This window comes from Plecotus auritus (assembly GCF_963455305.1).
Source record: "Plecotus auritus genome assembly, chromosome: 3".
NCBI classification, from domain to species: domain Eukaryota; kingdom Metazoa; phylum Chordata; class Mammalia; order Chiroptera; family Vespertilionidae; genus Plecotus; species Plecotus auritus.
In genome coordinates, this window is record NC_137772.1 from 175,644,231 (window position 1) to 175,669,346 (window position 25,116).

At 42.5% G+C, this 25,116-nt stretch overlaps 2 protein-coding genes across 9 annotated transcripts in view; one reads left to right on the forward strand and one right to left on the reverse strand.

The window, feature by feature from the left end:
- Positions 1 to 17,782, forward strand: part of SLC11A2 (solute carrier family 11 member 2) — a 48,725-nt gene extending 30,943 nt beyond the window's left edge. For 2 of the 8 annotated variants that reach the window (XR_013960282.1, XR_013960285.1), the window contains exons 15-18: positions 63 to 216; positions 1,879 to 1,932; positions 7,502 to 7,658; positions 16,574 to 17,782. Coding sequence is in view for 2 of the 8 variants with exons in the window: in XM_080662607.1 (XP_080518733.1) it covers positions 63 to 216; positions 1,879 to 1,932; positions 7,502 to 7,579 (286 nt within the window). In the remaining 6 variants the exon portion in view is untranslated. Of the gene's footprint in view, positions 1 to 62; positions 217 to 1,878; positions 1,933 to 7,501; positions 8,953 to 16,573 lie in introns of those variants that run through there. The other 6 variants (XR_013960283.1, XR_013960286.1, XM_080662607.1 and 3 more) reach the window with 4 other exon arrangements.
- The window catches only part of LOC308245396 (thiol S-methyltransferase TMT1A-like), a 45,260-nt gene continuing 35,332 nt past the window's right edge, over positions 15,189 to 25,116 (reverse strand). Inside the window, exons 3-4 of the mRNA XM_080662619.1 lie at positions 23,376 to 23,510; positions 15,189 to 15,314 (exon numbers count right to left, since the gene is read on the reverse strand). Coding sequence (XP_080518745.1) covers positions 15,250 to 15,314; positions 23,376 to 23,510 — 200 coding nt within the window. The 3' untranslated portion in view covers positions 15,189 to 15,249. The remainder of the gene's footprint in view (positions 15,315 to 23,375; positions 23,511 to 25,116) is intronic.

Here is a 25,116-nt window from a genome sequence, read left to right on the forward strand (position 1 = left end):
GCTCTGCTCTGCTGTGGACAGGTTGGGCTGTTCCACCAGTGACGGTGTTGATTCTTTTGCAGAGGCTGGAAGGTTGCAGGCGGGATCTTGGTCCTTGTCATCTGTTCAATCAACATGTACTTTGTCGTGATTTATGTCCAGAGTCTTGGGCATGTGATTCTGTATGTGGTGGCTGCTGTGGTCAGTTTGGCTTACCTGAGCTTCGTGTTTTACTTGGTAAGTCCAGTTGGGAGGGGGCAGGGGCATAGGTATTAGGAGATGGCAGCGTAGGGCTGACTAACATCCAGGAAGCACCCAAAGGAGCACCTAGCAATCTATCTTCAGGTTATTGAGATAATTTACATGAAATTGTTAAATCAACTATGGTTAAACTGAATATACATATATATATAGGTATATATATATATATATATATATATATATATATACACACACACACACACACACACACACACACACACACACACACATACACACTTTTTTGGTTAAACACTATTTTTAATCATAAAATTTGGTTCCTAAGAGGTATCATCTTTCTATTTCTGTCACTTCTGTTTAGTTTCCATTCTTAATAATTCCTAACAGGAGAGTGTAGGAACTAAACACAGAGGATCAGTCTGGAAAGCAGAGAGTGGAACAGAATGGGGTTGGAGAAGGGGGCTGTGCGGTGTGATTTCAGAGCTTTGGGGTGGATCATGTGGGTTTACAGCCCTGCTCAGCTCTGCTACTTAATAGCTGTCTAGTAAGGAAATAAATAAAAAGTTATATCTCACTTGAATTATTTTAGAATTATTAAAAAGTGATGGTTATAAAATCACATAGGAAAGGAATGCAGAATTATGTGTACCCAGATAATAAAAAAATTTTCAAAATTCTAGAGTCAATTATATAAAAATGGTAATAGTACTTGTCTTAAAATGATGGGATTATGGATATGTTCTTTTCTTTATTTTTCAAGTCTTCTGTAGTGTTATTTATATTAATGAAAAATGACTATAGCAGCAACATCAAATCCACCTCCCTGTTCTATACAGGTTTCTCTGAAACACACAAGGGTTGAGGATCAGGGACGGCAGAATTCATACCATATCTGCTGAAGAGAATGGTTAAGGACAGAGGCTGATCTTTGTAACAGTTAACCTAGTCCCCATGCCAGTGTCTGCCACAGGTTAGGTACTTGATGGAGAAAAATCACTTTAGTGAATGTTGAAAACCGATGTCCTGAATTGATATATCCCCTTTCTTTTGCTCTCCAGTAAACCTTAGGCACACTAAAATCATGCTGACCCTATATATATTATAGGGACTTACTCTAAGGAAATCCAAGCAGCTGAATATGTCCTTGACAGGAATTGTTTTTAAAATTTGCTGTAGAAGGTAAGGGAATCCTTCCTTCATGCAAATTGGTCATGAAGGTGCCGAGTTGTCCTCAGGCAGCCCGAGACTTTTGAGATTGTTGAAGACTGTTTTTTAAGGCTAGAATGGGTTACTGTGAGTTAGCTCCCAAACATTGCTTCATAGAGCAGTTTCGGAGACTGTTCAGTTGTATTAGTCTGTCATTCTTGCCCCTCCTCATGAAGAAAAGTGGTCTTCAGGGAACTCCGAGTCCGATAAAAGAAACAAACGGCAAGCACCACGCAGTAGGAGCAGAAGGAGCTGAGCAAGGTCACTAGTGTGGAAAGCCTGGCCGAAGAAGGAGATTCCAGGATGTTCTGAAGGGGGTGTGGGGTTGGAGAGTGACCTGGTGATAGAAGATAGGCAAAGCTGGATGTTCACGGAAGAGAGCAGGTTTGCATCTGAGGAGCCCGGTTTTGAGGCCACGGTGGGTAAGAGGGCTCTTCAGAGAGGTTGGTGAATGATGGCTGTTTTCTCTTGCAGATTTGGCAATGTCTGATTGCTTTGGGCATGTCCTTCCTGGATTGTGGGCGCACGGTAAGCACCTCTAAAGTCCTGACTGAGGAAGCCGCCGATGACTATACTAAGTAGACCCTGGATCAGTCTGTTTGATCCAGGCAGCCATCAGAGCCAGTGTGTTTCTATGGTTTACTGTGTGAACAGAGCCAAAAGTATGTGCTGTTGCACAGACTGCATTTAGGATTCAAATGTTTGTTGTGAAAGACCTTCACATATGTATGAAAGATGGATTTTTCTTCCTGACCTCCTAACGTGGGAACTGGGTCTTTGACAAGCTGACTATTTGCTGCTGTCATTTTAACACTAAACTCTTGAGCTGCTGAAGAGCCAGCTTATTTTATCCTTTTGAGAGAGAAATCTCTATGCATGATTCTTAACGAGGCTGTATGTTAGAAAAGAATTGGAAAATGCAGTACATTTCATAACAGAAGTACACAATGGGTATGCAGATTTGTTTATTAAAAGATAATGGATTTTAAAAGGCTGAGAAATACTTGTGCCTACCCTTTCAATTATTTTAATTATAAAAAAGTAAAATCTCAACTAGAGTGGTTTTATCCATATTAAATGTAGAATTGTGAGACCGTCACCTTTGTCAGGTTTAGAATTCTTTCAATTTATTTCTACTTTCAATTTCTCAGTGGAAGTTAAGAGGGGTGAGAACACATAAAGGTGATAAATGGACAAATAGCAAAACTCACCTGTAGGTGGTGGTTACTAATCACCTCGAAAATCACTTAAAAGGTTATCCTCAGAGATTAAACACTTACCAGAATTTTCTTGGGAGTCCTGAGTTTAATCACTTTTATGTTAATACACAGAGCTTTCTTGATACTTACTCTCAAGCACATATAGTTGTAAAACCTTCACTCCCTCCTCCAGGAGGGTGGTGATGGAGAAAGATGGTAGCGTTTATAAACTGAAGTTCTCATGAGACTTTGGGGTAAGGAGAAAAGACTTGAAAGGAGAAGAAGAAGCATCTGTTGTACTCCTAAGAGCCACCTCCTACCAGCACCATCACGTTTTCCCGAAGTGTGCCCAGGACGGCTTGCAAGGCAGCCTCGGAGCTGTGGAACTAACCGATGCAAAGCGCTCTCTCAGCAAGTCAGTAGGGTATCACTATGGTTGCACAGTTCTCTTCAGCCATTCCCCTCAGAGAGAAAAACTTTTTGAGACCAGATGGTGGAGCTCTGGAGTCAGAGGAAATGGGTCCCTTCAGCATGAAGCTGCTGCTCATCAGCCACTTGCGACATTTTTACACGTGGAGACCGAGACTATGTGATGATCTCAATCAGATCACATCTGTGTGATGCAGATAAATAATCAAGTCGTTTATAGCTGTTGACTTGGTGAGGACAGCAATGGGAATGGCATTGAATGACTTCTTATTTGGGAGGTGGGGGCTTTCCTTCTGGAGATATGGTGGATTGATGTTCTCTTCATTTGAACACTAAAGGCATTATTGCTGATACTTTGCACAGTCAAAAGTAGACTGGATAGATTGTCTTTTGTAAGTCACTAAGGGTAAACTGTTTCACTGACCATACCTTTATCTTAGCTGCTCAGTATCATGAAAGACAAATTTCCCTAACCGTTCCTCCACATATCCATCCTGTTCCTCTGAGAAGATATCGAAGAATGACACCTTAAGCTGCAGTAGGTCTGGCTATAGTAGGTGAGGGCCAAATTGACGAAAAAATTCTTTGTAAAAACAGTACAGAAACATTTACCTTTTCCCTGAATCTGGGTGGGCCCAGCCAGTCTCAGGTGCACAAATATTTACAAGTCCAGGTAAAAACTGGCAGTTTTCCTTTCAAAGTTGTGTTTATGACTTGCAGTGATGGAAAATTTCCTCCCAATTAAATGGTACTTTATAACACGTGTATGGAATATGTCACAGGGTTAAAAACTCCCATACTGTGTTCCATTTGATCCTCTCAGGTAGTGTGCCTCAACCAGCAATCTGGGTGCAGTGCACGGCGTTCAGACCTTTGACGTTTTCCAGTGCCAGCACATGCATTGTCTCGGCAGTGTCTGTGTGGAATGTTTAAGGGTATACAGTTATACTTTATGTCAATCGGTCCTTGTTCTCCATAAATGTGACATGAAATAATTGTGCTGCTCCAGCCTACGAGGAATTAACAGGGATGGGGCAGAGCTGTAGTTTGGCTCCTGAGAGGTGTTAGTGCTGTTAGTGCTTACAACTGAGCTTTCAGTGACCATTTCACAATATGTAAACTTGGTTTGTAATTAAAAACATTTTTCTTTTTTCAATTTGGTTTCCTGGGTATTTTTTTAACCTTAAAAATACTTTATTAATAAGGGTCTCAAGAACTTTGAAATATCGAAACTTCATCCACCCCCTGGAATGACGTATTATGCCCACTCTGTTCTTATTCCCTCTTTAAAAGGGATAGAGAAATAAATACTAGTAGGTTTAATCCTTAGACTTGATGAATTGCAGACACCAAACACTAATTTCTGTTTGCACACTTATTCAAATATTTTTGCTATTGCTAAAGGTCACATCACTACCATCCTATATAATAAAAGGCTAACATGCAAATCGAACAGTGGAACGACCGGTCGCTATGACGTGCACTGACCACCAGGGGGCAAACACTCAACGCAGGTGCTGCCCCTTGGTGGTCAGTGCACTCCCATAGGGGGAGTGCCGCTCAGCCAGAAGCCAGGCTCACGGCTGGTGAGTGCAGTGGCGGTGGCAGGAGTCTCTCCCGCCTCCACAGCAGCACTAAGGATGTCCTACTGACGGCTCTTGGACTGCGAGAGGGCACAGGCCGGGCTGAGGGGGATACCCCCCCCACCCCCCGCAGGTTGCGCCCTCCGCCCCCCAGTGCACGATTTTCATGCACCAGGCCTCTAGTATTTAAATAATAAGAAACTTGTTATTCTGCTCTCAACTGAACATTTTTCTAACTGTAGTCTTGGTTCACCATTGAAATAGGCATTTATATTTTGTGTACACTGCCAATAAAAAGTAGGAGTATTTGAAAAGAGAAACCAAAATTATTTATCTTAAAAAAATGAGTGATCCTGGCTAGTGTGGCTCAGTGGTTGAGCGTCGACCCAAGAACCAAGAGGTCACTGGTTCGATTCCTAGTCAGGGCACATGCCTGGGTTTTAGGCTCAATTCCCAATAGGGGTTGTGGACGAGGCAGCCAATCCATCATGTTTCTCTTTTGATGTTTCTATCTCTATCCCTCTCCCTTGCAAAAAAAATCAGTAAAAACATTAAAAAAAAAAAAAGTGAGCATTTTGGCAGACCCCATATAAATAAGAATATAGGCACCATTTAGTGAAAACAAAGACAAGTGCAGGCACAGTGAACTACCTGCCCTGTCACCAGACGCATGATGGGAAAATCTAAGTCAGCATTTCATTTGTCCCAAGAGGGTCACCAGAACTTCATTTTCCCTTATTTTGCAAGTTTTCCCTGTCTTACAAGAGCTAAACACTTAGGTTATGCTGTAGAAGTAATCTGGGAGTTTTGTTCTCTCTGTTGTCCTACCTCATTTAGCTCTCTCTTCTTAATTTGGGTTTAATTTCAGAACTAAAATAGGATGCATAACAATCTGAAGATCCTCAGTTGACCCAAGAACCTTTAACACTGCCCTCTAGAACTCTACTCTCTGCTCCTTCATTGGGTAGGACTGTGAATCAGAATGTGTCAGCCTCTCTTGACACCTTAGCTTCTGAATGTTTAAAGCGGCTAACACATTACTATGTGCTAGTCCTGGTCCAAGCACTCATAATCTCATTTAATTCTTAAAACAAGAGGATCAACTTCTATATAGGTGAGGCAACTGAAAGGCAAAAAATAACTTCCCCAAGTTACAATTGCTAAAGGGCAATTGGCATTTGAACTTGAATGGCTTAACTGCAGGGCCTACATTATCATGACCAAACCATCCTACATGATATGTAGTACACTCTTCATGTGAGTTCAAGACACCATGCTTTGGTGGGTAAAAGCACCAGAAACATCAGCACATGGAAGCATTTGCTTGATACTCTGATTAGTATTAAAATATGTTTTAGCTCAGAAGTTGCCAACTGGTAGACTAATTTTGTTTGGCCTGCGCTAAGTAAAAAAAAAAAAAGGAATGTTTTTGGCAGGTGTAGAAAGTGGGCGGTCCCTCTGTGATCCGACCCCAGCAGTAGCTCAGAACTAATAGTAAGTTTACTCATTTGCATCACCTCTCTGCCCCTGAGAGAATATTTCAGACTTTGTCCGTGCCATTTAGCCCCATTTCTCAATGTCGCAGAGCAATATGACAAACATCTAGCGAAGAAGTTCTGTACGCGATACACTCTGGGATCATAGGACTAATAATGCAATCCTTGCTTACTCCATAGGAGGCCCACCACCTTAGCTCATTGAGAATAGGGTGCAGTGAATTGTCAATATATCTGGCAATTGCTCTGGATTAGGAAACCCTGAGATGTAAAACCCTAAAGTGAATAAACAAGCTATCTCTGAAGAGCTGTTTTCCTGCCCCAAGGCCAGTGTGACTCAGTATTTCCTAGCCCATTAGTTGAGACTAGTTTTATCTTGGGCTCCATTTGGACTCACCTCTAGGCAGTCACCACAAGCCTGTGAGGTACACAGGGCAATTTGTAACGTGTTAAAAGAAATGATGCTTATTGAACACTAACATGAGATGGCATGTTATGTACTTGGAATTTGCAAAGGTAGCATTTATTTCCGTTGTACAAATACGTAGGATAAGGCTCCGAAAGGCTACCTGACTTGCACAGGTCATGGGAAGTGGCGGAGTTGGAGCTTGAACCCAACGCCAGTGCCTTTTCCACTATCACAGGAATATTTTCTTCCTGCGGATTTACAGTCTGCATTCTGCATTCATTCACAGGCTGCTAGTGCCAAGGGGCAAGAACATTTCTAAGGCCCCGAGCAAGGACAGGAGGGCTAAAATGAGACTCGGTGATTATCCCGCAGTGTATGGAGAGGAGAGAAAAAGTTCATGCAGCGTCACAGATCCCAACACAAACCATCTGGATTCAGGTCTCCAGGAGAAGGGTCTGCCATGTGTTTTGAAAGCAGCTGAAGTGATTCTGATTCAGACTGACAAACAGTTGGGAACATAGGTCATCTCCCTCTCACTCAGCCGTTTTGTGTGTGTGTGTGTGTTTTTTTAATGAAAGACTTTGCTCGGGTGCCAAAGGGTAATGGGGCTTAGGCTTCAGACCATTTGAAAATTGATTTCTGACACACAGCACTAAAACAGAAAAGTAGCCGGTGCATTTGCCCTTCATATCCTGATCAGAAGCACCCATCCTTAGGCAAAGTATGTTATAAGAACGGTCAAGTGCAAACTGTGCTAAGGGCATTTGGCGCTATCTCAATCCTTAACTATTTCAGCTCCTAGCTATTTTTTTATATACTATAAACTATGTATCGGTAAGCCATTTCTTTTCCGGAATAAAAATCAACGTAGCAGTACTGAAAAAAAAGGCCTATATCGATATGCTATTTATAGATACTTAAGTGCCAGTTTTAATATTTAAATACAAGTCAGTCTAACCCTTTCCATCTTTTTGTCCTTAGTACCACGTGGGATTGACAGTTCAGCCTGAACTCTACCTTCTCAACGCCGTGGATGCCGACTCAATTGTGTCTAGATGACCGACAGCCTGTGAAGACTGTATAAGAGCCATTTTCTCGTAGTCCAAGTGCCCCTTAACGTATCTCTGTTAGTTCAGAGGTGAGTTTTGTTCAAATGTTTTGAACAAAATGCAAGGATTTCCTCATGGGAAGACTGTTAAAAGCTGACAGCTGTTAAGTGTAGGTCAGAGACCCACCCACCTCACAACAGTCCTACAATAGCCGGGAGTTGATTGATTAGCCTGTGATGGCCACACACCCATGGGTTTGTGTCTTAACTCCTGGAATTAAAAAGTGTATGTATTTAAGTGGACCTGAACATAACAGTTTGGGTAGAGTTTTAAGGTTATAAAAATAGGTTTTTTGTATTTAAAAACACACATTGTTCAGACAAATCAGATATCTGTTTTCTCTCAATTACAAGTGAGAAAGGAAAGGGAGTAACACTCTTTTTCATAATGAACTGGTCCAAATGACTTACCTTTTAAAGTGGTGCTTGACTGTGGCCAGTTAAATTTCATTTCAGTTTTAATCAACCAGACCCTTAGTAACTAATGGTACTAGCACATCATTTCTAAAGAAAATATTTCTTATGTTTGGCAACCATATTTAATCCTAATTATCAGTATGCTTTATTATTTTCTTGTTGCTTTTCTTGAATTTTTTTTCAGAAGTATGATGGTATTTTCCAAAGAGCTTAATATCTAGTAACAAGATCCAGAAACCATATTTAAAAAAAAATTGATTTGAGAGAAAAACATCAATATGAGAGAAAAACATCGAGCGGTTGCCTTTGCACCCACCCCAAATGGGGATTGAACCTGCAACCTGGGTATGTGCCCTGACTGGAAATCGAACCCACTACCTCTTGGTCTACAGGACAATGCTCCAATCAACTGAACCACACTGGCCAGGGCCAGAAACCATACTTTGACCAATGATCATTTTTCCATGCTGCATTATTTAATGCAGCGCATTCTAACATTCAAGGTTTAGGTATAAAAATAAGGACCGTCTAATATTTAACTTTGCAAGTCCCAACAAGATATAATGGAGGTATTCACTTTCTTTCTAAAATTTGTATAGTCCCACTATGTCTTTCCTTCCCACTTTTCCCATTAACAGTCCAACATCATTTCTAGGTCCAAAGCTTATTTCCAGGAGTGGCTTATATTTCTAATGTTGAATCTCCTAGGGAATGCTAAGCATTTTATTTCAATATATTTATACCAAGTAATAATATGAGATTAGAACTAGGCTGGCACTTGGAAGATTAGTCCACATGTCACAAACTGCCAGCCTATGTGTGGCTTATAGATTTTTTTGACCCCTCTTCCTAACCAGGATTGTTTTCCTTAAAATTTTTATAATAAACCTGTAATATTTAAAAATGGAAAGTTTTTGCATGATTATGTGTAAAATCAGAAGATTTTCAACACTGGGCTCACATTCCTGACTGGGAGTGCAGTTGGCTGGAACGGAATGGCAGCTGTTCATTTAAAAATATACATATATATATGTTTTTATCGACTTTAGTGAGAGAGAGGGAGAGGGAAGGAGGAAGAGAGGGAAAGAAACATCTATTGGCGGCCTCCTTCACTAACGCTGGTGGGTCTTGATCCGGCATCTAGAAGGGTTCTGGAATCTGGAGAAGGGGCTGTGCGTAAATTAAATAAGAGTCCAGAGACAAAACATAATTTTGAAGGCATATGGGGGCAGAGGAGCCTGGCTAAAGAAACCAAGTTTTCCTTGTCTCAGGACCCCTTGCTTTTTATTAATGCAAACTGTCCTAAGGCAAGGTGGAGATATACACTTCAAAGGGTAGGGTTTTGTACAGAAGCATTGTCAGATTGGGGAATTGCCTTCGGCTGTTTAGGTGTTTGGCCAGCAGGAGGCAATAACATGCAGACGAAGATGCCCTGAGCTGTCTGGCAGCAAGCAATCATCCTTTTCAGGTTTGGGGAAATGCCTTTAGCCATTCCAGCAGGCGATAACATATATGACTCAGCCCTTGTTGAGTCCCCAAGTTCCATCAACCTTTTGATGAAACTCTTGCAATTATGACAGGCTGGAACTGGCTTCTGGCACTGCACGACCTCTGGGGATCAAATGGGCAACATTTAAAAAATATATTTTTATTGATTTCAGAGAGGAAGGGAGAGAGAGATAGTAAAGTCAATGATAAGAGAGAATCGTTAATATGCTGCCTGCTGCATGCCCCACACTGGGGATTGAGCCCACAACCTAGGCATGTGGCCAGACCAGGAATCAAACCGTGACCTCCTGGTTCATAGGTCAAGCTCAACCACTGAGCCACACTGGCCGGGTGAAACTGGCAACATTTTTAATGCTGGGATGACACTCAACTGAGCCACACCAGCCAGAGCACAGCTGTCCTTTGTTTGTTGTTGTTAATCCTCACCTGAGGATGTATTTTCCATTGATTTTTAGAGGGAGTGGAAGGGAAGGAAAGAGGGAGGAAGCGAGAGAGAGGGAGAGGGAGAGAGGTGTGAGAAAGACACATAGATTGGTTGCCTCCTACACACGCCCATTTGTGGCTGGGGATCGGACCTGCAAGCTCAGGTACGTGCCCTTGACCGGGAATCAAACCTGAGACAATTCCGTGTGCTGGCCGATGCTCTAAGCTAACTACTGCATACACCGGCCATGAGGAGCTATCCCTTTTAGTGGGATATGCTTCAGGGTGGATACACCCCTTCACTCATTTCCTTCCAGCCCCAAAGGCATTGCGTTTGTAAACCCCGCAGCCTTTGAGTGACTTTAAGCATCATTTTCTTCAACATAAAAGTTAAATTTCTGACTTCTCTCTTATTTTGAAACTTAGTTCCTTTCAATAAGACTTTTTAAAAATCTAAATAATTGCCTATCTTCATTTATAATGATTTGGCCATCTAAGATGGTACTTTAAAATCTGCTTCAGGGGCCTTACAACTTCTGATAAGAGCAGCAGCCTTGTAACCCAAGTTAGAGTCCTTCTGATTTTAAAAATGAAACTGAGTTAACATCAATTAGCAACTTTCACTTTAAAAAAAGACTTAAAATGAGTTTCACGGTTTTGGTTTCTTTATGCACAGACAGCAACTCGAAACAATTGGTTGCATTTTCTTTCCTCCCTGGACAATTTCATTTCCCAGTAGAAACATTCCCCAAGCATGTTTGGGAAAAGAAAAGAAAAGCCAAATAAATTTTTTTTTTGTTTTGCAACTCATAAAAGGATGAGGTGGTTAAACAGAGATTATATACTTGGGGGTTTCTGTAGCTCTTCGTTCTTTAACTCTATATTACTAGGAACAGACTAGAGTTTATAAAAATTTATAAATATACCCTTCAGGTCCTATGACTCCTGTAATTAGAAAATCCTATATAATAAAGAGGTAATATACAAATTGACCATCACTCCAACATACAAGATGGCAGCCCCCATGTGGACACAAGATGGCCAGCAGGGGAGGGCAGTGGGGGGTGATCAGGCCAACAGGGGAGGGCAGTTGGGAGGGACCAGGCCTGCAAGGAAGGGCAGTTGGGGGCGATCAGGCCTGCAGGGGAAGGCAGTTGGGGGGGACCAGGCCAGCAGGGAGGGCAGTTAGGGGTGACTGGGCCAGCAGGGGAGGGCAGTTGGGGGTGACCAGGCCTATAGGGGAGGACAGTTAGGGGCGACCAGGCCAGCAGGGGAGGGCAGTTAGGGGCAATCGGGCCAGCAGGGGAGCAGTTAGGCGTCGATCAGGCTGGCAGGGGAGTGGTTAGGGGGTGATCAAGCTGGCAGGCAGAAGCGGTTAAGGGCAATCAGGCAGGCAGGCAGGCAATTGGTTGGGAGCCAGCAGTCCTGGATTGTGAGAGGGATTTCCCAGATTGGAAAGGGTGCAGGCTGGGCTGAGGGACACCCTCCCTTGCATGAATTTTGTGCACCGGGCCTCTAGTTTAATAGTAAAGCAAACTGAATCATGCTAAAACCAGTTGAAGAGATTGATGTCTAAAGGATGAGTCTTGGGTAAACTTTTTTTTAAAAATATATTTTATTGATATTTTACAGAGAGGAAGGGAGAGGGATAGAGAGCTAGAGACATCCATCAGCTGCCTCCTGCACACCTCCCACTGGGGATGTGCCCGCAACCAAGGTACATGCCCTTGACCGGAATCGAACCCGGGACCCTTCAGTTCGCAGGCCGACGCTCTATCCACTGAGCCAAACCGGTTTCGGCTTGGGTCAACTTTTTTGCTAAGTTAAGAACATTCAATCATTCTCTAATTTCTGATTTAAAAAAATCTGGATTTCTATATTATGTGCATATACAGATAATATTTTTAATTTGAAGAATAGCCTAGATGTATACACTCACTCAGTCCCTGGGGTTTAAGTCAATTTGTAAAATGATGCTCTGGCATTGTGTGCCCAGAATGTCAAAAAAAAATGCGATTAAATACAGTAGGTCCTCGGGTTATGTCAGAGATCCGTTTCTACTGCGCGACATAACGCAATTTTCACCGTAAGTCGGAACCCACCTACATAAGCACCTACGTCACTCACATGGAGCACATACACAGCAGTAATGAAGTGAAACTGAAAAAAAATTAAAAGCAAGGTAACAATTCCTGACCTTTACTTGTGGTAAATAATAAAAACTATAAAGAACATACGTACATACATCGAAATGACGGAACTTTTTTTTTTTTTAATAAATAAATGGGAGATGGCGACGTAACCAGGAACGACATATGACAAGTCCAACGTAACCCGAGGACTGTCTGTAGTTGTTACAGAGCAGCTGCTGCTCCATAACTGTGTGTCACTTAATACAAAAGGCGTTCATAAGTGAGGCATTAAGGTTTACAGTAGCCAGTGAAAATAGCCTTCTCAGTTGTAAATATTATGATATTAAGCCACCAAAGCTTTGCCCCAGAAGTATTGTACAAATTCAGGTACTGTATATCATCTCTTCATAGGGTCTTCCTGCAATGGCCCTCCCTTTTTACCCAAGCTTATGTGGTAAATCAGTATCCTGCATACTTTTTTCCATGTGTGATAACATAATTGGTGAGTTCTCATGTATGGCTACTCAAATAAATACTTTGCATTGCTTTTTTCAAGCATAAATATATTACTTTAATTCAATAAGATTAATTTTGGAACCTTCTGGGTTTTGTGGGGGGAAAAAACATTTCTAATTAAACACTTCAGTTCATTTATTTTTTTTTAAATATTTTTTTTATTGATTTCAGAGACAAGGGGAGAGGGAGAAAGAGATAGAAACATCAATGATGAGAGAGAATCATTGATTGGTTGCCTCCTGCACGCCCCCCACTGGGGATGGAGTCTGAAACCCAGGCATATGCCTGGACCTGGAATCAAACCATGACCTCCTGGTTCATAGGTCGCTCAACCACTGAGCCATGCCTGCTGAGCTAATCTATTTTTAATGCTGAGTATTTATTGAGAGAGTGGAATCTTTCCAGTAGCCTTATCTTTTCATGTGCAATCAACATGAAGAATAACATTTCTTTTTTTAAAGCGGGTCTTTGCAGCATGGCATTCTGTGTCAGCTGCCTTCAAGTTTCCTGACCTTCATGGAACATATTAGATATAGTTGCTGGAATATATTCTTCAATGGAATAAAGTAGTTGAATTCTTTCCTTGCCCATTTTCCAATGAGGACAGTGTTGACCAAAATATGTGTATTTGTTGGTGGCACTAGAAGAGCTTCATGATAGATACAAATGACAACTTTTAAAATAATTACTTGTGCCAATGGAGAAAAGTGTATATAATACACAGAACAGCGGGCTAATACCTAGAATGCAGACATATTTTCAGATATCCCTACATTTCACTTCCTCAAATACTAGACTTCACCTTCCTGTCAGAATAACCCTCCACTACAGGAAACAGCAAGGAAGAGGAAATCAGCACCACAGAAAGTCTTACAGTGCATTCTGTTTTTCTTTTTTTTTAAATATATTTTTATTGATTTCAGAGAGAAGGGAGAGGGAGAGAGAGAGAAACATCAATGATGAGAGAATCATTAATTGGCTATCTCCTTCTTGCCCCCTATTGGGGATCGAGCTCACAACCTGGGCATGTGCCCTTAACCAGAATCGAACCTGAGACCTTTCAGCTGAGGGGGACCAGTCTGAGACCCTTCAAACCCCAGGGACTGAGTGAGTGTATACATCTAGGCTGTTCTTCAAATTAAATATATTATCTGTATACGCACATAATATAGAAATCCAGATTTTTAAATCATAAATCAGAGAATGATTGAATGTTCTTAACTTAGGGGCTTGCAGACTGAAGGGTCTTGGACTGGCCCTCCCAACTGCCCTCCCCTGCAGTGTTTGTATCTGCTCTATCCACTGAACCAAACCAGCTAGGGCCTTTAAAAAAAATATTTTTTTTATTGATTCCAGAGAAGAAGGAAGAGGGAGAGAGAGAAACATCAATGATGAGAGAGAATCATTGATCAGCTGCCTCCCTCATGCCCCCTACTGGGGATCAAGTCTGCAATTCTGGCATGTGCCCTTTTTTAAAAAAAATTTCTTTATTGATTAAGGTATTACATATGTGTCCTCATCCCTCCATTAACCCCCCAAACCCCCCCCCCCCAACTCATGCCCTCACCCGCCTGGTGTTCGTGTCCATTAGTTAGGCTTATATTCATGCATATAAGTCCTTTGGTTGATCTCTCCTTTCCCCCACCCTCCCCTATCTTCCCTCTGAGGTTTGGCAGTCTGGCATTTGCCCTTGACCGGGAATTGAACCATGACCTCCTGGTTCATAGGTTGATGCTCAACCACTAAGCAACACTGGCAGGACTTACAATGCATTCTTGATTTTATTTCAGTTAATCTCTTTTTTAAAAAATATTTTTTTATTGATTTTAAGAGAGGGAGGGAGAGGGAGAGAGAGATAAAAACATCAATGGTGAGAGAGAATTGTTGATTGGCTACCTCCCTCATGCCCCCTCACTGGGGATCGAGCCCACAACCTGGGCTGTGGACTACGTGCCCTGACCATGCCCTGACTGGAAATCGAACCATGACCTCCTGGTTCATAGGTCAACACTCAACCACTGAACCATGCCAGTCAGGCTGTTTGTTTTCTTTTCCAGGCTAGGAGTCTGAAGGGAGTAAATCTGAGTCATGACAGTTATGAGTTCAACACAGTCTAATACATCTTTTTAGAATAGTCAAGTTTCTATATAAGGGCGAGGTGCACAGTGGTGAACCAAATTTAAATAACATGACCATTCTCTTCTGATGTAATTGTTGCCCATTCTAAAAACGAGTTTATGAAAGCCTTAATTATTTGGGGAGAATTAAGCAATGAATAGATTGTCACATTTGATATGGATATAGAAAATTTCTGTAGCCACTATGTATAGCTGACTCCTAATTTTAAGGTTGGTTTGTCATAAGATAGATTATTTTCTGTCACTAACTAAAAAATAAAAAATTTTAAGTCAGAAAGTCATGCTCTAGGTTCTGAAAGACATCATCAAGGATATTTTTGAGTTGACTATGATTATTACGTTGGAAGTCAACTTCTTAAACAATTGAGACTTACTATACCAGGCTGTGAAAACTCTAATACTTCTGCAGTACAATTTGCTATATATTGAAAATTCATTCTTCCTAATAGTTTTCAGAAGCCTTCTTGTATTTTTCGGTATGCAGCTTCATTTTTTGGACACATTGAAGAATCGAGGTCTAATGTAATCCTTATACATAGAATAGAGAACACCTAGAAACAAAAAGATGTGTATCAGTAGAGCGTCCATGGGAACAAACACTGAATTTCTTCCACCTGCATCTTTTTCACAGCTAGCCCACAATCTAAAACAAACAAATCCACAGACAACACTTCCCATCTTATAAAGTTTTGGCTTGGGTTATACAAGTAGCTCCAGAACACACACACACACACACAAAACTAAGAGCCATTTGAGATTAGTGTAAGTCTGAATTTAGGATGTTATGCCACCCTAAAGTTTGAATTTTAAAATATTGGTGAAAAAATTAGGAAAGTGAAAATATCTGGCTAGGTATTAAACTTAAAAATAATGGGCACCTCAATATAGCAAACATCTGTTCAGTGTCTGCTTTGCTCAGTATCCTGAGGAAAACAAAGGTGAATAGATCTAATCTCTGCTTCTAGGGATTTACCGTCTAAGGGGTGAACTAGCTGTGAGTTAGGCAGATGAGATAGGTGTGTATCTTCCATAATATGAGGTCCTCGGGTCATGCAGAAAGGCCGAAGTAGGACAGGGTGAGGAACAGAGGACATGCTCCAGTGAATTCCAGGGGTGTCAGCAGCTGTTTATACCCAAAGCAAGTTAAGGAGTCAGATTTAAACTACAACGCATCCCCCTCTTGTCCATAGCAATATCAAGGCATCACCTCTCTAGTAGATTGTCTACACTAAATCCTTGACGGCAGTTTCCTTCCCCGTTCTTTCTGACCCTGCTTGTTAATATCTTTAAAGAGTGCACAGAAGATAAAGGGTCAGGAAGCTAGTTGTTCTCATCTCAACATGATAGCTAGGTGAGGCAGATGTCTGCACCATTTTCTAAAGAAATAGTATGATAGCTATCATAGATGCATAAAACTCAAGACAAAGATTTTTAACTTGAATTATCGTGGTATCGATGGAAATAACATTCTCAGGTTCAGCCCTGACCAGTTTGGCTCAGTGGATACAGCGTCGGCTTGCGGACTGAGGGGTCCCAGGTTCGATTCTGGTCAAGGGCATGTACCTTGGTTGCGGGCACATCCCCAGTGGGGAGCGTGCAGGAGGCAGCTGATCTATGTTTCTCTCTCATCGATGTTTCTAACTCTCTATCCCTCTCCCTTCTTCTCTGTAAAAAATCAATAAAACACATATAAAAAAAAAAAAAAGACATTTCATTTCCCTGTGCTGCTGCTGCTTCTAATTCTCTCTCTCTCTCTCTCTCTCTCTCTCTCTCTCTCTCTGTCTCTCTCGTCTTTTTTGGCTTAAAACAGCAGAAATACGTTGTCTCAATTCTGGAGACTGGAAGTCTGAAGCCAGGGTATCAGCAGACTTGTTACTTTCTGAAGGACACGAGGGAGAAGCTACTCCACACCTCTCCTGGCTCTGACAGCGGCTGTGCTCTGTGGCTTGTTGATGCACACTCCAGCCTCTGCCTCCATCGTTACATGGCGTTCTCTCCCTGTTTGCTCCCTGTGCTTTTTAGGCACACAGAGTTCTTACCTCTTAAATGTTGTGTTCCCTGGGGTTCTGACCTCAACTCTTTCCACACCTGTTGCCTCACTGGTCAGCAAGTTAGAGCTAAGATTTCTCTTCTGAGTGTGAGACCCCATGTATATTCAGTGTACCATACGTGTTATTTCTACATTTCATAGGAAGGTGGTCTCCAAACTTAAATTGTGCGTAAGTAAATATGTTGAGCATGCCCCTCAAGATGCACATTTGTTTATAAGCAGTATAAATGTCCCATGGTCAGCCTATGTATTGGTAAAGTTTTTATTTTTAAGTTAGAAATATTTTCTTCGCATATCCCCATGGATCTCCTTATATATCTCGTAGGGTATGAGTACTCTAATTTGGAAACATAGGTCATAGGCATCTCAGTCAGTATAATATAAAATTAAGAGTTCAGGCTCTGGAGTAGATTGTCCATGTGATTGTGAACAAGTGACTTACCCTCTCTAAACCTCAGTTTCCTTATCTGTAAAATGGAATAATAACAGTACCTACCTCAGAGAGTATTGTTGTTTAATAAAGACTTTGGTCTTTGCTCAGAATTCCTGGTATAGATCTAAAATGCTTGGAATTTCCCAAGGAACAGGATTGCCTCTGTTATTCATGAGCCCCTTGGATCATACTTTAATTTATGCTAATTAAGTGATTCACAATGGGCTCCTCAATAGCTTCAAGATGTGGCTAGTCAGACAGACCAACCATGTGACCATCCGGGAGGGGAGTAGGACTGGAGATTGGGCTCAGTCACGTGGCCAGTGATTCAATCAACCATCCTATATAATAAAGAGCTAATATGCTAATTAGACCAAACAGCAGAACGATTGTCTGGACGACCTTCCGGATGAAGCTGGGGCTCCGAGGGGCTGGGAGGGCTGGCCAGGGCTGCGAGGGCCGAGCCCCTTGCACGAATTTCATGCACCGGGCCTCTAGTGCCTATATAATGATGCTCCAATAAAAGCCCTCCACACTGAAGTTCAGTGGGGTTCCTTGATTGATAAGCACATTGATACTCTGGGAGTGTGACAAGCCCTGATTCCATAGGGAGAGGGCACCGAAGCTTTGAGCTTGTGGTCCTCCCAGACCTTACCCTATTTGGCTGGTCCTGATTTGTATACTTTATAGTAAAACTATAATCGTAAGTATGTTGCTTTCCCGAGTTCTGTAAGTTGTTGTAGTGAAATAAACCTGAGGGAGTCTTGGAGACCCCTGAATTTGTAGCCAGTTTATCAGAAGTGCAGATTCCCTGGGGACCCCCAAAGGCTGGTGTCTGAAGTAAGGGCACTATTTTTGGGAACTAGCCCTTTACCCTCTGGCATCTGATCTGAGTTCCAGGTGGTGAGCGTCAGTATTGAATTGTATTGCAGCATACAGGGTGGTGTCAATAGGTATTATTAAAATTAAATGAGAGTACAATATATAAAGCAGAGTGACTTGCACATCATAAGCAGTCATTAGGTATTGCTATTATTGTTTTGTCCAATACGCACTCATCCTCCCACCAAACTAGTTCCTTCTTCTTTGCTCTTTATATTAATGAAAGGCAACCCTTACTTCTGGTTGCTCAATCCAGAAACCTAGGAATCGACTGTGATTCCTCTTTCCTTTCTTTCTCCAGTCACTTCGTTGCCGAGTCCTCAGTATTTCTAGGAGCCATCTCCTCTCTGTTTCCACTGCACTTAATGCAGAGCCAAGTCATCATCCGCCTTCACTGTCTTTGCTTCCTCCCCTCCATTGCAAATCATCTCTAATCATTTTCCTCTTAACATCTTTTTTCATGTTGAAATATACAAACACAGAAAACACTATATACAGCTTAAGTGACCAGATAAACAAGTAGTTGTAGAGTGAACACCTGTAGTTACGGGTCAAGAAATACAATATTGCAGGCATCCTAGAAGCCTCTCAGGTCTCCCTTTCCGACCATATTGTCCTCTTTTCCACAGGTTTATGATATGGTTTTCTTCCTTGTCTTTACAGTGGTACTGTTTATTTGGTAGCCCTACACAAACAGTTCCGTATTGCCTGTTTCTGATCTTTCTATAAGGCAGGCATCTTTCTAATCGGCTATTCTGTCCATGTTACTCCCCTGTTTAAACCCTTTACTGGCTCACTTTATCGTGTTACTCCGCATCTCGCAACCGTAAAAATCTGTTGGGGGTTTGTTTTATATAGATTTAACTAAGCTCTCGCTATATTTTCCAGAGTTCCCTTCCCTGCATAGTTGTGGGGTAGTTTGGCTCGTGCGACCTTGAGGCATGAAGGTGAACGTTGAAGCAGCAGCTGCCACGTCCGGTTTATACTTGGAGGGCTTGGTGCAGGCACCAGGTGCACTTGCTTGTCCGCTGGCTCACCTCGCTGTTGTTGGGCAGCAGGCCCACCGTGCCTTCAGCTCACCTGGGTCGCCTCCCTATCTTATCTGGCCTCTAGGCTAGGTGTGGATGAGCTCCATGATAGAGGTGCCGCTTCTCCTACAGCTCACACCGCGATCAGGGTTGGAGTCAGTAAGAGACTGACGCGAGTTCCCCTCTGTCTTGGTGGGCTCCAGTTCATCCTTACAGATTCCAGTTTATTTTGCCTTCCCAACGACTGCCTTGTTAACCGCGGGCCCCCGCATTAGAAACACAAGCAACTAGCCTAACATGGACTGTTTAACCAGCTCCCAAATTTGCTTAAGATCATCTCTCTATAATAAATCCCTTCTTATATATCATCTCTAATAGTTTTCCTTCTCTGGTTGAACCTGGATTGAAACAGAAGTTGGTAGCAGGAGCTTCCAGAGAGACATAACCATGAGGATAGGTTCTTTGTGTTGGTTCCAGGTTATCTGGAATTGGTTCTCTGGTCTGAGTAGACTTAAAGGTATTAATGGCCATTTCTTTCAGTGGTAAAGAGGGTGCTAGCATGCATCAGCAGAACATTTTGTGAAATTATCGCCTGTAGATACCCTTAAACAGATGCCTATAAAAGGCAAGGCGTTTGCTGATCAAGTGTTTGCTTCCATAGAGCACTTCGTGGAAGCAGGAGTGAGGAGTATAAGGCTGGTTACTTCTAAGTGTGCTGGAAAACAAAATGGTGGGCTCAGGGCTTTTAATTCCTAGTTCCTGGTCCTGTGAGGGGCCTGAAAGCTGCCTGACGTCCAGGAAAGAATTCCTTTCCTTTCATGCTCTGTTGCCCAGAGGCATTTTGCAGGAGATTCAGAAGGCAGAAGTAGAGCAGCAGCCACAGTCTCTTTCTGCTAGGAAGGCACGGCCACAGCATGATTTTGCTCATCTTGTGGGCCCAGCTCCTGATACATATATTAATACAAGTTGTCCTGCTTCTCTCATCAAACACTGATTCGCCTACACACCAAGCCCTAAGTTCCACTGATGTGCCATGCTCCAGTGCCATTGCTTTTTCCTCTGCCTCGTTAATTCCTGATCTCCTTCTCTGCCAAGTTAATTCCTCCATTTCTCTGCTCATTACACAGTTTACACCCTTACAGGAGCCTCTTGGACTCTCAGCGCCAGTCAAATGCCCCTCCTTTGTGCCTGTGCTCCCAAAGCCCCCGTGTTACCCCTGCCGTAGCACCTTTGACTTTGTATTTTCTCCTGCTGTTCTTGGTCTCTTTCCCTGAGGAGACTAACAGTATTTGAGGGTAGGAACCAAGTCCTACCTCCACATCTATAGACCAGCTCCGCGCCTTGCAAATAGAAAATGCCTAGTAAATATTTGCTGAATGACAAAAACGAGGACTATAACTTTGTAAAGTTTCTTTTTGTACTTTGTTCAAGACTCCCTTATCACAGTTCACAGTAATAAGATAATTACCATTTAACTCCCTGTGTGCAAGCCCCACACCTATCTCCATAGTCCTAGACTTTCTCTTAGGCTGATTCTACTCTGTACAGCCGAGGGGAGGGGCAGGGGGAAGCTAAGAACATTGTGCCGTGGTCTCATGAATACAGACCCAAAAAAATCAAGATAATTTAGGTTCCAAAATGGACTTTTTTGCTTAATTTATAGACTAATAAAAAAGATTTCCTATTGCTCAAACTTGGAATAAAAGGAAAACAAGCATATTAAGGCTTGTGGACTCTAAAAACGCCATCCCAGTTAAACTTTAATAATTATATCTGTTGTTCAAATCGGCTGGGAACTATGACTGCTGCTCTTAACTGAGCAATAAAGGCAGGTGTATAACTACTGCTTTCAGCTGTTGTAGGTATGAACTATTCACTGCTTTCATAATAGAGGCTAACAGGGCCTATAACTTAGTTCTTCACTGGGTTTTTAAAAGTTGATGTATAATTGTGCCATACAACATTACTTAACTTCAGGTGTGCCAAATAATGATTTAGTATTTGTATTTATTGTGAAATGATCACCACCATAAGTCTAGTTAACATCCATCACCATACATAGTTACATACTTTTTTTTCCCCTTGTGATGAGAACTTTTAAGATCTACTCTCTTAGCAACTTTCAAATATGCAATACAGTACTATCCTATCTAATAATCCTATCTAATAAAAAGGAGTAATATGCAAATTGACTGCACTACCGCTAAACCCACAAGCCACGCCCACCAGCCAATCAGGAGTGAGTATGCAAATTAACCCAACCAAGATGGCTGCGGCTACGGAGCAAGCAGGAGGCTTGGGTTTCCCCAGCAATGGAGGAAGCCAAGCTTCCCGCACACCCTGGCCGGCCCAGGCCTGCACTCAAGGCTACAAAGTTTCAATTAGAGAAGATCAATAAATCCCAACAAAAATGGCGGTAGCCATGGAGCTGGAGAAAGCAGAAGGCTTGAGTTGCTCCCAGCAATGGAGGAAGCCAACATACCTCAGCCCTGGCCTGCCTTGGCCTCTGCTAAAGGCTACAAAGTTTCAATTATAGGAGATAAATAAATCCCAACAAAAATGGCGGCAGCCACGGAGCTGGAGAGAGCAGGAGGCTTGAGTTGCCCCCGGCGATGGAGGAAGCCAAGTTTCCTCAGCCCTAGCCTGCCCTGGCCTCCGCTTAAGGCTACAAAGTTTCAATTATAGAAGATAAATAAATCCCAACAAAAATGGCTGCAGCTACGGAGCAAGCAGGAAGCTTGGCTCCGCTCGAGGCTACAAAGTTTCAATTATAGAAGATAAATAAACCCCAGATACCAGGGCCTCTGCTTTGGTCGCCGGGGGCGTGGCCAGCCTGAAAACCACCACAGGCCCCTTGCCCAGGCCGCCCCATGCCCCAAGGGAACCCCCACCCTGATCCAGGACACCCTTCAGGGAAAACCAGCTGGCCCCCACCCGTGCACCAGGCCTCTATCCTATCTAATCCTATCTAATAAAAGAATAATATGCAAATTGACCATCATTCCAACACACAAGATGGCTGCCCCCATGTGGTCAAAGATGACTGCCCCCATGTGGACACAAGATGGCCACCACAAGTCGGCCAGCAGAGGAGAGCAGTTGTGGGCGATCAGGCCAGCAGGGGAGGGCAGTTGGGAGGGACCAGGCCTGCAAGGGAGGGCAGTTGGGGGCAATCAAGCCTGCAGGGGAGGGCAGTTAGGGGTGACCAGGCAAGCAGAGGAGAGAAGTTGGGGGCAACCGGGCCTGCAGGGAAAGGCAGTTGGGGGGGGGACCAGGCCTGCAGGGGAGGGCAGTTAGGGCAAACAGGCTGGCAGGGGAGCAGTTAGGTGCCAATCAGGCTGGCAGGGGAGTGGTTAGGGGGTGATCAGGCTGGCAGGCAGAAGCGGTTAGGGGCAATCAGGAAGGCAGGCAGGCGAGCAGTTGGGAGCCAGCAGTCCTGGATTGTGAGAGGGATGTCTGACTGCCCGTTTAGGCCCGATCCTATCGGAAGGATTGGGCCTAAACGGGCAGTCGGACATCCCTCTCGGGGTCCCAGATTGGAGAGGGTGCAGGCTGGGCTGAGGGACACAATCCCCCGTGCACGAATTTCGTGCACCGGGCCTCTAGTTAACTATAGTTACCAATCTGTACATTCCATTCCATGACTTATCTTACCTAATGACAGACAAACATGTAAATTGACCTCAGCTCCACTACGCCCACCAGCCAATTAGGAGTGATATGCAAATTAACCCAACAAAGATGGAGGTTAATTTGCATACACCGGCACCAAGCGATGGGGCGGGCGGGATGCTTGCATTGTTGCCATGGCGACGATGCAGGCGTTCCGCCCCACCCCCGGTCTCTCAGGGCCTCCGGGCAGCGTGGGAAGGCGGGGCCAGAGCGGAAAGAGCCGGCTCCGGGGCTGTGCCAGAGTAGAAAGGCGGTGCCAGTAGCCAGGGAAAGAAAGGCCCATTCTAGCATGAATCTTCGTGCATCGGGCTTCTAGTTTATTTTATAACTGGAAATGTGTACCTTCTGCCTACTGTGGTGGTGGTTTTTTTTCAGTGTTTAAAATTTTAAGAAATTAAGCCTCAACCAAGTAAAGAACTGTTTTTCTTACCAGTCTTCCACAATTATGTCATTTTGACCCAATATTCATCTTCAGCTATGAATGAATAAAATAAATAAAAATGCTCTCAAAGATAACTGAACACAAGCCACAAATTAAGCAGGTTACCTAGAGTCACAGCTCCTACAACAAATCCTTGGGCAGCAACTCTCATGTGAATCAGATGAATGGATATTTTCTGATTTCTTCTGTACTTTAACTTGTAAAGACCATAGGACACCACAGCCATAAAGCCCGCTATCCCTGTGAAATAAAAAAGCTTATGTAAGTAGCAGGCCAGGTTGGCATGAGCTTAGAGAGTTGAATAAAGGACTGTCCAAAGGATTAGTGCTTAGAGGATAAGGAGCCAAGATAGCAAAGGAACCTTGCTGGATTTGATGCACCAGATTTTATTTTATTTTTAAAAAATATTTTTACTGATTTCAGAGAGAAAGGGAGAAGGGGAGAGAGTTAGAAACATCAATGATGAGAGAGAATCATTGATCAGCTGCCTCCTGCACGCCCCCTACTGGGGATCGAGCCTGCAACCTGGGCATGTGCCCTTAATGGGAATCGAACCCTGTACCCTTCAGTCCACAGGCTGATGCTCTCCAGGGTGCTGCTGCCTGTCTTGCTTAGCAGCAAACTCGTCCCGGGCCCGCAGTGCACATAGGAATTTGTTCATAGTTTTTTTTTAAACTATAGTCTGGTCTGAGGGACAGTGAACTGGCCCCCCGTTTAAAAAGTTTGAGGATCCCTGCCAGTGAGTCAAACCAGCTAGGGCTGATTCACCAGATTTTAAAATGGACTCATAACTCATGGATTTAATATTTGCAGTTTAGCCTTTTCCCAGGAAAACCAGAACCATATAGTGTAGTAATTTGTTTAGTAATTTCTAATTTTCCTGAGGTATGATTTTAAATTGTGCATGCTGCAAGGCTTACTTTTGGGCAAGTCCTTAGTGAGTAGACCTACCAAACGTCCTATAGCTTTTGAGTGTTTGGCTTTATTCCTGTCTACTTGTTATCAAATAAGGGGCAAATGGAGTAAAGTGATAAAACTTGAATCTTCTGTAAAATTGAGACATTAAGCGAATGAGAGATGCACAGGAAGTATGTGATTCCAGGAAGAACTGTGATTCTAGAAAACTCCAGAAATCCCTACAAATATTTCTGTATTCTCTACAAATGTTATTAATAAGGGTGAAGTTATTTCTGTGGCAATCAATATACTATGTAATTGGCTCTAAAACAGAAAACTGATCAACTGAATAAGAAAGATCCTGAAAAGAGATTTAAAACACTGTGATAAGCCATGACAAATCAAAATAATCAAGTAACAGATAAAGGAATAATTATTTAATAAACATAATGAGTACAATTTATTGGTATAGAGAACTAACTTGGATTTCTATCTCACACCAGACACTACAAAAAAATCCTGGATGGATTAGAATTAAATGTAAAAATAAAACAAAAATATCAACAACAAAAAATAGAAGAAAATAGGCTAGCATGCTTATAACATCCAAAAGAGGGTAAGGTAGACTTAAAACGACAAGGACAGATGTAATATTTTAACATAAGAATGAAGAAAACTTGGATAAAAGTGTGGGTCTATATTTTGAGTTTTTTCCTTTATCCTGTTGATATATGCATTTATCCCTCCATCTGTATCACACCATCTTGTTTACTGTAGCTATATGTCTTAGTATCATTTTAACCATTCTAGAACTTAAAACTTGCTGGGATTTTGATAGGAATTACGCTAAACCTATAAATCAGTTTGGGGAGAATTGACATCTTTATATTGAGTCTTCTAATCCATGAACACAATAGTCTCTACATTTATTTAGGTCTTCTTTAATTTC